Source organism: Condylura cristata, unplaced genomic scaffold (assembly GCF_000260355.1).
Source record: "Condylura cristata isolate star-nosed mole 26May11 unplaced genomic scaffold, ConCri1.0 scaffold00006, whole genome shotgun sequence".
Taxonomy (NCBI): domain Eukaryota; kingdom Metazoa; phylum Chordata; class Mammalia; order Eulipotyphla; family Talpidae; genus Condylura; species Condylura cristata.
The window spans coordinates 54833791-54845874 of record NW_004567107.1 but is presented as its reverse complement, the minus strand read 5'-3'; the positions used below and the strand labels follow the sequence as shown (position 1 = coordinate 54845874).

Below are 12084 nucleotides of genomic sequence, written 5' to 3'. Positions count from 1 at the left end.
ATGTCTCAGGGAATGTTCCAATTTGTCACCTGTAGCAGAGACTTCAGAGAACAAAACCAAGAGGACATACAGAGAAATAGACAGACAGATGGACAAGTGGACAGACAGATAAAGGAATACATATTTTAAGAACTAGCTCACAAATTATGGAGACTGAGAAGCTGCACACTCTTCTTTGCTATCTGGAGGAGACCCAGTAAAGTCTTGGTGTAATTCAGTCTGAGTCCCAAAGCCTCAGAACCAGGCACGCCAATGTCCAAGGGAAGAAGAGTTTGGATGTCTCAGCCCAAGGAAAGAGACCAAAATCACTGTTTCTATCTTTTTTGTTCTATTCAGGCTCTCAACAAATTGGATGTTGCCCATCCATATTGGTGAGGGGTGATCTTTACTCAGTCTGCTGATTTAAATGCTAACCTCCTCTGGCAACACACACACACTGAGAAATACTGTCTTAACAGCTAGGTGGGCATTCCTTAGTCCAATCAATTTGTCACCTAGTCCTATGGAAACACTCAAAGTTCCACTATTTTTATTATTCTCCAGTAGACTTCTTCCTGGGCCAAATCCCAACATTAGACCACAATCCAGACTCAATGAATATCCACCAAGGACTGGGCAACAGTAATATCATAAAATATTCTCCCTGTTCTGGAATTTTAGTCTATTCATCTGTGTCAGAATTCTCTGAGGCCTTAAACTGATTTGTTGTGTCTACTGTTAGCAGCAGCATCAGCAGCAGCAGCAATGCCTTGTCATGATGAATTTTTATACTCTACTTGGAAGTGGAAGCAAAATCATTACATAAAAACCCACACCTTAGTACTATTACTATGCTTACCTGCCAGCCCAGGTTTCAATCCTGGTTGCTTATTGGTTTCATACATTTTCAAAATGAAATTTGGAATTCCAGCTACGGTCTTTCCTTGGTCTGAGCGGGGACCTCCTTTTAATGCAGAGTGATACACTCCACGGGGCATATTCACCATTTCTTGCTTCACCAGTGATGTAAAAAACTCCTCCAAAGCTGGAAAAGGATAAAAAGGAGATCAAAAGTAAACACAGTATGCTAGGACGGAAAAATTCATGCTCAACTCATGCATTTAAACTTTGTTGTACTTGAAGATGAACCCCATAAAATAAAAGACAACTCTTTATTTCCATCCCTTTGTTCAATATTCCTTTCACCTGGAACACACTCATCCCATATTTCCATGTGAGCTGCTCTGATCCCTCTTGCCAGTTAGGTATTTTCAGAGAGGTCTTTAAGACTATCCATCATTCTGTAGCTATTAAAAAAAAATGGGGCCCTCCCTGGTGACACAATGGGTTGAAACACAGCACTATGAAGTTAGCCACAGTCACTATAGCATGAGTTCAATCTCGACCAAGAAGGAGACCCACATGGCATAGCAGACCTCGCCTGTCCTGCCTGCTGTTCCCCTCAGCAATGTATCTCAGTACATCTGTCTGTTCTGCTCCCCAATCTGCCTCTTACCCTCCACACCTCTGGACTGTACCCCAATTCTGTATGCATAAATAAATCTTTTAAAAAAATGAGCTCAGTTTTTTTGGTTGCGCTCTTCTGTTAAGTCCAAAATCTTTACTGCTTGACATTTTTACTTATTGTGAGATAATACAGGTATGTGGGATTCGAAGGCAATAAATAAAATACTTGATAAGACCAAAGGTTTATATTCAAGTGTTGTTTTCCTAAAGACCACTAGAGGTTGCCCATTACAGAAACAAAATCCACAAAAACATGAAAGCTAAACAAATTATAGGGTAAACAAAAAAGGAAACCATTGCCTGTTACCTCCTATAGAAATAAAAAGCAAAGATCCACCAAATGAAACTGGAATTTCATTCTGAATAGACCTGGATGTCTCCTTTGAATGCCCCTGATTAAAGGTAGCAGCGCGTGCTCACAGGCACATCTGTCTCATGCCCAGTTCTGTCATTCCTTTATAGAACCTTCCCAGGTGGAACCCAGCTTCTCAACTCAAAGCCCAGATAACATCTATACGACAGGTTTTCCCTTGACCCCTCCAGATCTACCTTCTGGTCCCTTAACCCTGTTGCACACTGTGGAAGAATAATCTTTAGCAACTCAATAGTCTTCCTTATTCCCTGGCTTCTAGTTGGCTTCATCCAATGGGAGAGTGGCAGGAAGTCAGATGGTAGAAAGGGAGAGAAGCCAGGGAATGTATTCCCCAGACACCCTCCTGCAGCATCACTCTAGTTTGCCTGTATTCATCTCCTGCAGGTCTTGGCTCTTGTTAAGCAGTCCTATTTATGGCACAGATACTCTCTCTTATTCTCCTGTTAGCCTCCACTTACCTCCTCAGGCTGGGGACACTAACCATTGCTTATGAATTTCCCTTAACCTTGACAACACAATTTTAAATAGTCCCTCTATAAAACTCTCCTCTATTACTCCACTGGAATGTTCCTACCCTTTCCAGCCCAGATGCTTATAATCAATGATTTAAATGAAAGAGATGAGTAACATCCAACTGCAGGCCACACACCCCAATTCATGCATATATATGCATATGTATTACTACTTCAAAATGAGCTTGAGTAGAGATGTCTCAGATTTTAAGTAAGCATCATCTGCTTGTGAGACCAGAAGAGTCATAGTGAAAGGAAGTCATTTCATGCTTTCTCAGAAGGGATGTCACTCTGGAAAGATCTGGTATATGTCAACATACAAGTACACATACATCTGCCATAGACTAGTCTGGAAATGGAAATCTACCTCTTCAATGAACTAAGGATTAGCAAATAATGCCAGCCCTGACAATAGCTTCAAGATGCCATTTGTGCCACTGCATACAGAGTACCATCTTCCCCTAGCCACAAAAGTAGCAACCATTTCAGGGCTGGAGAGCTGTAGAGAGGTATCCATGGCATGCGTGCAGGGCCGTTGCAGCTGTAGGCTGGCCAATATGCCTCTATGTTAGTGGACAATGGTTCCGGGGTAGCCCTCACCATCCGTAGCAGCTCAAGCTTCTCTGGCCTGCTCCTGGGCATGTGATGGGTGATCTGTCCCCCCACCCCCACTGCCTGGTTTAACTTGTTTGCCACAACAAAGTGGCCCAGCCCCTCCCCCCAAAGTAGCAACTAGGAACTTTTCTTTATTGTCTTTGAACCTCGCCCAATCTTTTCCTTTCTGATGACCAGAGAAAATTTGGGAACTGACACGGAGTATTATGAATAAAACTTTAAAGCAGCTCAAATCCCAGATGTCATTCAATAGGTACCAGAAAAAGCAAACTATATTACATCTTATAAAGGAATGCTACTTAGTAATAAAACAATGAACAATAGATACAGATAATTGTTTGGATGACTCTCAAAGACATGCTGCATGAAAAAAAGCTAATCCCAGAAGAAAATATAACATATAGGGAAAAAAATGGGTTAAGTTCAAAAGGTCTATAGTTAATTGTTTTGTTCTGATGTCACTTTTCTGGTTTTAATAATGACCTAAGGTTATGTGAGATGTTATCAATCAATGGGAGTAGGTGGCTGGATGGTGCACAGGAACTTTCTAAACTGTTTTTGCAACTTTTTGTATGACTACTGTTATTAAAAAAAAAAAAAGATCAAAACCCAGTAGCATCCCTATTCAAAAACAAGGCAAAATACTTGGTTAATTTTGCAGCTGCTTTTGGGTTCACTTCAAAGGGATTAAAAGGAGAAAGGCCAGGATGCACATTCACTGAGTACAAACTGGTTTTCTTCCTAGAGCACCTAAAACCAAAGACACATCATTCACTTGTTCTTTTTAGATTCATAAGGCTGGTACCATTTTCTGGTTCTTTTTGTGTTATTCCGTAAGCTCAGGGGAAGTAAGGCATAGAAAAATGGGCAATGTTGCCCATTGTGACATAGCTTACCAAACACAGCATCTAAGACCACCCACTTGACCACTGAGTTTTCTCTGACCAATAGAGCTGCTGACCTCACCTACTGCCGCTGTTTCTCAGGACACCAATAACTGTCAAGTGCAAACTGTCAGAAGAGCCAGGTGAGGGCAACCCCAGCACTGCACACAAGAGGAAGACAGAAGCCACACATACCTTCACAACAACCATCTTTCTTCTTCTAATACCACAGGCCAGAGTACATTTGAGGGAACAAGGTACTTAAAAACACCCAAGAAGACTGTGAACTCTGCGACCATTTTAGAAAACAGAAGGAACTTTGGAACAATGAAGGTTTTCCCTCCTTTGGACTCACTAATAACTGCAGGCCACAACCTAGACTCCTAATGACCCATGAGGTAGGAAGGGGAAAGAAGTGAAGAGGGAAAAAGGGAAACATTTTTAATGCTTATTCTGTACGGCAGGAGAAAAAACAAGGTCTAAGCTGCACTACTCAGTTTTCTCTGAGGCACAGGGTTGGGAAAGAAGTTTTGTCTAGAAAGAAATAGTATACATTTGACTGAATTCCTTGTTAGTCACCATATGGTATAAACCAATGGGGGGAAATAACCCATCTACATTACCAGCTAATGAGACCATTGGAAAGATAAGATGATGTTGGTTGTGTTTATTTGCTTTGATTTTCAGAAATTACAATTTAACATCCATAAACATGCAAAATAGAATTAGACTAAATGCAGTAGTAGGTGCATACTCGGCAGAATGTTGGTCAATCCTGCAAAGCTACTTAATCACAATGGATTACTTGGAGAAAGTCTGTAGTAGTCAGAAAATTAAAATTAAAATAAAGTAATACAAATTCCCAATCACATTTCTCAGATGTGACCACCTGCCACTTCTAAGATAGGACATATAATTTTCATTTCTAAACATGACACCCATATAGGATGATCAAAATATGTAAATAACTTTCCATAAGTTTTTAAAAACTGAAAGGCCATTTTTTAAAAATCATTAATTTATAGTTCTCAGATATTGGTACATTCTTCAGAGTAACCTACAAAAAAATAAAATGTAATGAGGAAACTACCTAGAAAATCTCTAAAGAGCCTAACAATCTTTTAACTTCTATAGTAAAGAACTATTATGTGAAAGTTAACGTCCCACTGCAAATTTTTCCTCTAGAATAACTTTAGCTTTTGAAATGAATTTTAATTTTTAGTGAAAAAGGTTGTTTAAACTAATTTTAGTTTTCTAATTCAGTTTTCCTGGGTTCAACATTTTTTGATGTATTTGGACTCTACAAAGCTTAAGCAGTTCTTATAGAACTGAAGGCTGTGTTTTGCATGTCAGATAGAAAATAAGCTCCTAAGATTAAATTTAGTAATAATGTGTACACATCACAAGACACCATCAGACAGATAAAATCACAGAGACATTTCAGCTTTCCTGCCACTACAGAGGAGTCACCTGGTAAAACCACAGGAGCAGTGAGTGACAACAGTTTGAGATAACAGTAGCCTGGGATGGAAAGATCCATGTCTTTGTCCTCACTCTCATCTTCCTCATCTTCATCTTCATCTAGTTCATCAGGGATTTCTGGTCTTATCTGAAATGACAGAGAAGGTAAAACTAATACTTAAGATCATTTTTTAAAAATCCTTTTTATGCTAAGATTTATGCCAGTTGAGTTAGATTGGTTGCTCTATAATGACAGAAGCCCATAAAAGTTTTGAAAAAAATCTATTCATTTTCAGATTAACCAAATGGCAAGCTCAAATCATTTTATTAGTTATAACCACAGATACAGATAAAGAACTAATGACAATACAGTAAAAAAAAATCACCATAAATCAGCATGAGCAATGATTGTTATAAAAACCTAATAAGCCCACATTTTACAACATCCAACAATAAAGTTAAAACAGTGACATATTCAATATATAGAAATTCTATGGTTTAAATTAAATATTTGCCTGTCTGAATACTGTTTTTTAATTTGTGATTTAGTTATATGTCTATGGCAAAGTTTAAAACCTTCCAGTAGGATATGTAGTAGAGATCAGAAAGGAGAGCATACTTTAGTTTTTTTGTTTTTTGTTTTTTTTTTTTTTAATATTTAGCAGGTCATTGCTATAGGATATAAAACACTGAAATCTGTAATTGGTAGCTATACTTCATTGTGTATAATTTGCAGTTTGCAGGTTTTGTGGTTGCTCTGTGATTAGTTGGGTTTGTTTGAATCAAAAATTAAAAATGTAAAAAGATTATCCCTATTGTAGTTTCCACAAGATTTAACTGTCAAGCAATTAATTAAATTTTTAATACTTTCAATGACACACCATCATAATGCCCACATGGAGATAATTAAGCATTAGGGGAGGAAATCAAAATATATAAAAGTGGTTGCTATAACCATAAAGTGCCAGAACCCAGTCATTACCATTAGACTGTCTCCCGGAGTTATTTTTAGAAATAATTAACAATTCCTGCAGACTGCCTTCTTCATAGGTCCCCAAAGTACTGTTCCATTTAAGAACTGCACTGAGTCAGGATTCTTGTAGGGGGATAAAAGAAAACAGAGAGGAAATGCTTCTCTTAAGTATAATAACCTCCACTCCAATGAAGCCTTTCAACCATAACTAGTGTTCTTTTCACTAGTGAAGGCGGGGGGAAACACCCTGACAGCCTGAGCACTTTTCCAAGACAAGATTTAATTCAACATTGCATTCCTAATTCTCACAGGACCTTACCACCCATAATTAAAGAGGTAACAATAATGCATGTTCTACATAGAATATAATAGCATTTAGTGGTATGAAACCACAGCAGAGAAATTTTGGTACTTTTACAAATCTTTTGATTTGGACAAGCAGGCTTTTCTAAGAGTCTCTGGTGAGCATACATCCTTGGAACTTGCCAGGTTTAGTATTATCAAGGGTTATCTTATAGAGTAAGTAACAAGTCCTAGTTAGGGCCCTCCCTGATTGCACAGCGGGTTAAAGCACAGCACTAAGAAGCTAAAACCACTTCAACATGAGTTCAATCCCTACCTGCCCCGGAGATGAACCACATGGTGTGGCAGCCCTCTCCTGACCCACCCCCTGCTCCCCTCAGCAATGTACCTCATCAATCTGCCTATTCTGTTCCCCACTGTGTCTCTGGTGAATCCTCTGACCACCCCTGCACCTCTGGCCTGTACCCTAGTTCTGTATGGATAAATAAATCTTTCAAAAAAAAAAGTCCTAGTTAGTCAAATTTTTCAATTGTTCACCAAAAGGAACTGAATCTGGGTCCATTGCCTCACTTCCTAACATTTTGCCTATCAGAGTACAAGGTGAAAATAATATCTGAACAGCATACTGAGGGAAACAGGCAACAACTCTATAGCTAGAAACTATGTCGGTCACACGAACAGCCATAACAGTGCATAAAAACACTGGGAAGCTGTGATCGGATCATATTTCCAAGTGATAAGGAGCCTGGGGAGGTGAAGGCCAGAGGTGAACACTTAAGCTAATATGCAAATCAGAGTGATGACAACAATGTGAAGAAATCAGAAGACTCACACACTTGCTGGCTGAGGTCCTTGAGAACTGTTTGGCAGTTTATCAGAATGCTGAATACAGAGTTACCTTGTGGTCCAACAATTACACTCCTGATTAAATAACCAAGAAAAAATGAAATACACAATCATACAAAAACTTGTACCAACTGTGTTATTCATAGTAGCTAAAATATGGAAGCAACTCAAATATCCACCAACTGATGATTGTGCAAGTTAAAGTGGTCTATCTATGCAGTGGAATATTATTTGGTTGTAAACAGGGATGAAGTACAGATATGTGATATACAAATGAACCATGAAAACATGTTAAGTATAAGAAATCAGTCACAAATGACCACATACTCTGATTTCATTATAGAAACAGCCAGAACAAGCAAATTTATACAGACATAAACCATATAAATAGTTGCTTAGGGCTGGGGAAGGGGAAGGGGAAAACATCATGGGGATTGACCACTAATATTGATAGAATGCTCTAAAATTAGATGATCGCTCTGTAATTATTTGCATAATTTTTGAAAATATAAACACTATTCAACTGAACACTTTAAATGGACAGATCATATGGAGTGCAGATTATTTTTTTTGTAAGATTTATTTTATTTATGCATACAGAACTGGGGTACAGGCCAGAGGTGCAGGGCTGGTCAGAGGATTCACCAAAGACAGAGTGGGGAGCAGAACAGGCCAACTGATGAAGTACACTGCTGAGGGGAGCAGCAGGCAAGTCAGGAGAGGTCTGCCACGCCATGTGGGTCATCTTTGGGACAGGCGGGGATCAAACTCATGCTGAAGTGGCTTTAGCTTCTTACCGCTGTGCTTTTAACCTGCTGCACCACCAGGGAGGGCTGCAGATTATATCTTAATATACTTGCTTTACAAGAAGGGAAGGAGGAAAACAAAAGGAATGCTATAAGAAAGAGGCAGAAAGGAAAGGTGAGGAGGGTTAGAGGTGGAAGAGATGAAGTAAGGCTGAGAAGCAGAGCAAGCAGCAGCAAAGGTGGTAGAAGCAGCAAATCAGAAGGAAAAGAAGCATATGCAGAAATGACCACCACCTTCAGCGGCACCATAAACTGGTGTGTGAACTCTTCAAGTGACCAAATGTTTCCAAATCCAGAATAATTTAGTAAAAAGGGGACGTGATCATTCTTATAACACATTTTGTCCTGTCCTGTCCTGCTAAGTTAACCTAATTACTCAAAATGACTCATAGCACCAGGCTATCAATATTTCTGAAAGCCATAAAAGAAAGATTTATCTTGTTGGGGATAGAAAGACTTGATCTATACATGTATCTTAAATTGTTTAATTTCACATTTACATAACTGGATGCCTATATTAATGTATCTACTTTGTGGTAATAAAGTATGTTTTTACAAAGGAAGTACAGATGTACTGTCATTTAAGAATAGATGTACTTTACCTACTTAAAATGGTATGATTATTCTGTGACTTTGGTTTTTCAAATTCAGTTGATTCTCCTAAACAACTTAGCTCTTATTGTGAGACCTCTGCTCACCTCTTTTTTTTTTTTTAAGATTTTATTTATTTATGCATACAAGAGCTGGGGTGTAGGCCAGAGGTATGTGTGAGGCAGGGTGCAGTGAGAGGATTCACCAGAGACAGAGTAGGGAGCAGAACAAGTAGATCTACTGAAATATACTGCTGAGGGGAGCAGCGGGCAAGACAGGAGAAATCTACTGAGCCATGTGGGTCACCTCCCTGGCCAGGGATCACACTCAAGCTGTGGTGGCAGTGGATAGCTCATAAAGCTAACATTTAACCCTTGGTGCCATCAGGGAGGAGCTGATGGCTCACCTCTTAAGAAAGATTTGTTCCAGTTTCCCTATATAAGCCTCAAACTTCTGCCCATAGTTGAGTGCAACAAAGATCAATGTGAGTACCACTAAGGAAACTCAAGAGAAGTCATATGAAAGAATATCTATTAAAAGTACAATATTACGACAAATATATTAACTGCTAAAATGCTCAGGAAAACTCGTACGTTCTCTCTCTCTCTCACATACACATACAAACACATACATACACCTCCTCCAATCATAGGGGGGAAGCAAAACAAATCGATCTACTGAAATACACTTCTGAGAAAGCAGCGAGAGAGACAGGAGAGGTCTGCTGAGTCACGAGGGTCACCTACAGGGCTGTGGATCAAACTCATACTGCAGTGGCTGGTGTTAACTTGATAGTACTTAGACTTAATTAACCCTTTGTGCCAGCAGGAGGCCCAGTTACACAGTTTAAAGTGATGTTTGTCAATCAGCAAGAAATCTTTTTCAGTAACATATAGAAAGGCAAACTTACAGAACTAGCTAAATTATAATCTACAAAATGGTGAAATAATAAGAATGTATTATTTCTCTTTTAAAAAAATTGACTTTTGGGCCCTCCCTGGTGGCATAGCAGGTTAAAGCACCGCAATAAGAAGCTAAAGCCACTTCAGCACGAGTTTGATCCCCAGCCCCAGAGGTGATGCACATGGTGTGGCAGACCTCTCCTGACCGGCCCACTGCTCCCCTCAGCAGTGTACTTCATCAGTCAGCCTGTTCTGCTCCCCACTCTGTCTCTGGTGAATACTCTCACCACCCCTGTACCTCTGGTTCATATCCCAGTTCTGTATGGATAAATGAATCTTTAAAGAAAAATTGAATTTCGCATTATGCTAATTTACATATTATCTTAGAAATTCTTACAAGTGGAAAGAAAGAATGTAGATGAACTTTCACTGGAAAGATGAGAGGTTCAGGTAACCTTCATTTTTATGAGTAAATCAAATGCCCGTGGTGTAGAATGAGTAAGCTCTGACAACAAAGAATAACTGTTAATTTTTACAGTATAGGACATCCTCCCTGATAGGGACTTAAGAAACATAAAAATACTTTTATAGCAAATGAGCCTCATTTTTACATCACTGTCATCATGTACAAAACAGAGGTATGGAATTGACTCAGTCATATCCTTAGCCTTTAGGGATCTGTTTGAGGACATAAATACACAAATCATTTTCTGAACTTTTTAGTACTTAGATATTTAATTAATTTATTTATTTAAAGATTTTATTTATTTATGCAGACAGAACTGGAGCACAGGCCAGAGATGAAGGGGGTGAGAGGATTCACCAGAGACAGACTGGGGAACAGAAAAGGCAGATCTACACTGTTGAGGGGAGCAGCAGACAGGACAGGAGAGTTCTACCAGGCCATGTGCATCACCCCCTTCGCTGGGGATTGAACTTGTGCTGCAGTGGCTGTGAAAGCTTCATAGTGCTGTGCTTTAACCTGCTGTGCCACCAGGGAGGGCCCAGTCCTTAGATATTTAAATAGCCAAACTGAAAATTGGCAATCAATAAAAATAAAAAGAATGTAATATCTTGGAAGGAATATTCTCAATGAAGAGGCAATCTCTCTTTATCAGAAGTTGGGGGACAGCAGACTCTTTTAAGTCGCTTAGATATCTTCATACTAATCCCAGTTGAGTATATACATTACAGGGAACTACTATTACTTCTGGAGATAACTCCTATCACAAAAGGGGGCTAAATCAGAAAAAAAAAGTTGAAAGTCATGTGTGCACAGTAACCCCAATTCAAAGTACATTTCTGTGCTTTATGTTAGAAGGTTGAAGGAGATATTTATGGCTATTTAGGCCCTAGAGGATAGCTAAGAGTTATATTAACAAAACATGTACTATTTAACTGAGTATAAACTCTAATAAACATAACCAAAGGCTGAATATAGCCCTAAAGTAGAAAAAAACAAACATAATATTTAAATAGGTAGACACAAAATAGTCAAGATTATAGGGGAATTATTTAATAAAAACTTTCAGCTGGAATGTTTCAGGGATAGTTAAAAGTAAAGGTTAAAGGGCCCTCCCTGGTGGTGCAATGGTTAGGACACAGCCCAGCAAGCTGGCCACAGCCACCTCAGTGTGAGTTCAATACCCACCTGGAAGTGACCCACATGGTACAGCAGACCCCTCCTGATCCACCCACTGCTCCCCTCAGCAGTGTACATTGTCAATGTGCCTATTCTGTTTCTCACTTTGTCTCTGGTGAATCCTCTCACCACCCCTGCACCTCTGGCCTATACCCCAGTTCTGTATGTATGTATATATGTATAAGTAAATAAATAAATAAGAGTAAAATGTAACTGTCATGAATGATTCACATTATCAGTTGCTTATTATAAATAATAATAAAAGTTATATTTCCAGAGGCAGTAGCTAATCTGGTTATTTTGTTTTTTTCCTTTTCTTCTTTCTTTTTAATTAGTTGTGAATATTAGTTGTCCCCATGGTAAAGTATGAAGTCACATCTTTTGAGTCATTGACCCTCTTTTCCTAAAGCTTCTAATTTGAGTAAACTTCACAACAACCCAGTCAACCATTTTTTGGGTTCTTACTGAGTGGAAATCCTGTCTGACACAGGATTTGGTTTTTATAAGAGACTTATTTTCAGAGCCCCTTACATGAGGTCGGCAATTCAATTCAAGAAAATGGAGTTTTGTTAAGGCCCTATCTGTATCTATTCTTTTTTTTTTTTAAAGATTTATTTATTTATGCATACAGAACTGGGGTACAGGCCAGAGGTGCAGGGGCAGCAAGAGG

The 12084-nt window shown here is 39.0% G+C and overlaps 1 protein-coding gene across 1 annotated transcript in view; it reads right to left on the bottom strand.

The window, feature by feature from the left end:
- Positions 1-12084, bottom strand: part of FOCAD (focadhesin) — a 240939-nt gene that overhangs the window by 82426 nt on the left and 146429 nt on the right. The window contains exons 19-20 of the mRNA XM_004677690.2: positions 5361-5499; positions 839-1024 (exon numbers count right to left, since the gene is read on the bottom strand). Coding sequence (XP_004677747.1) covers positions 839-1024; positions 5361-5499 — 325 coding nt within the window. The remainder of the gene's footprint in view (positions 1-838; positions 1025-5360; positions 5500-12084) is intronic.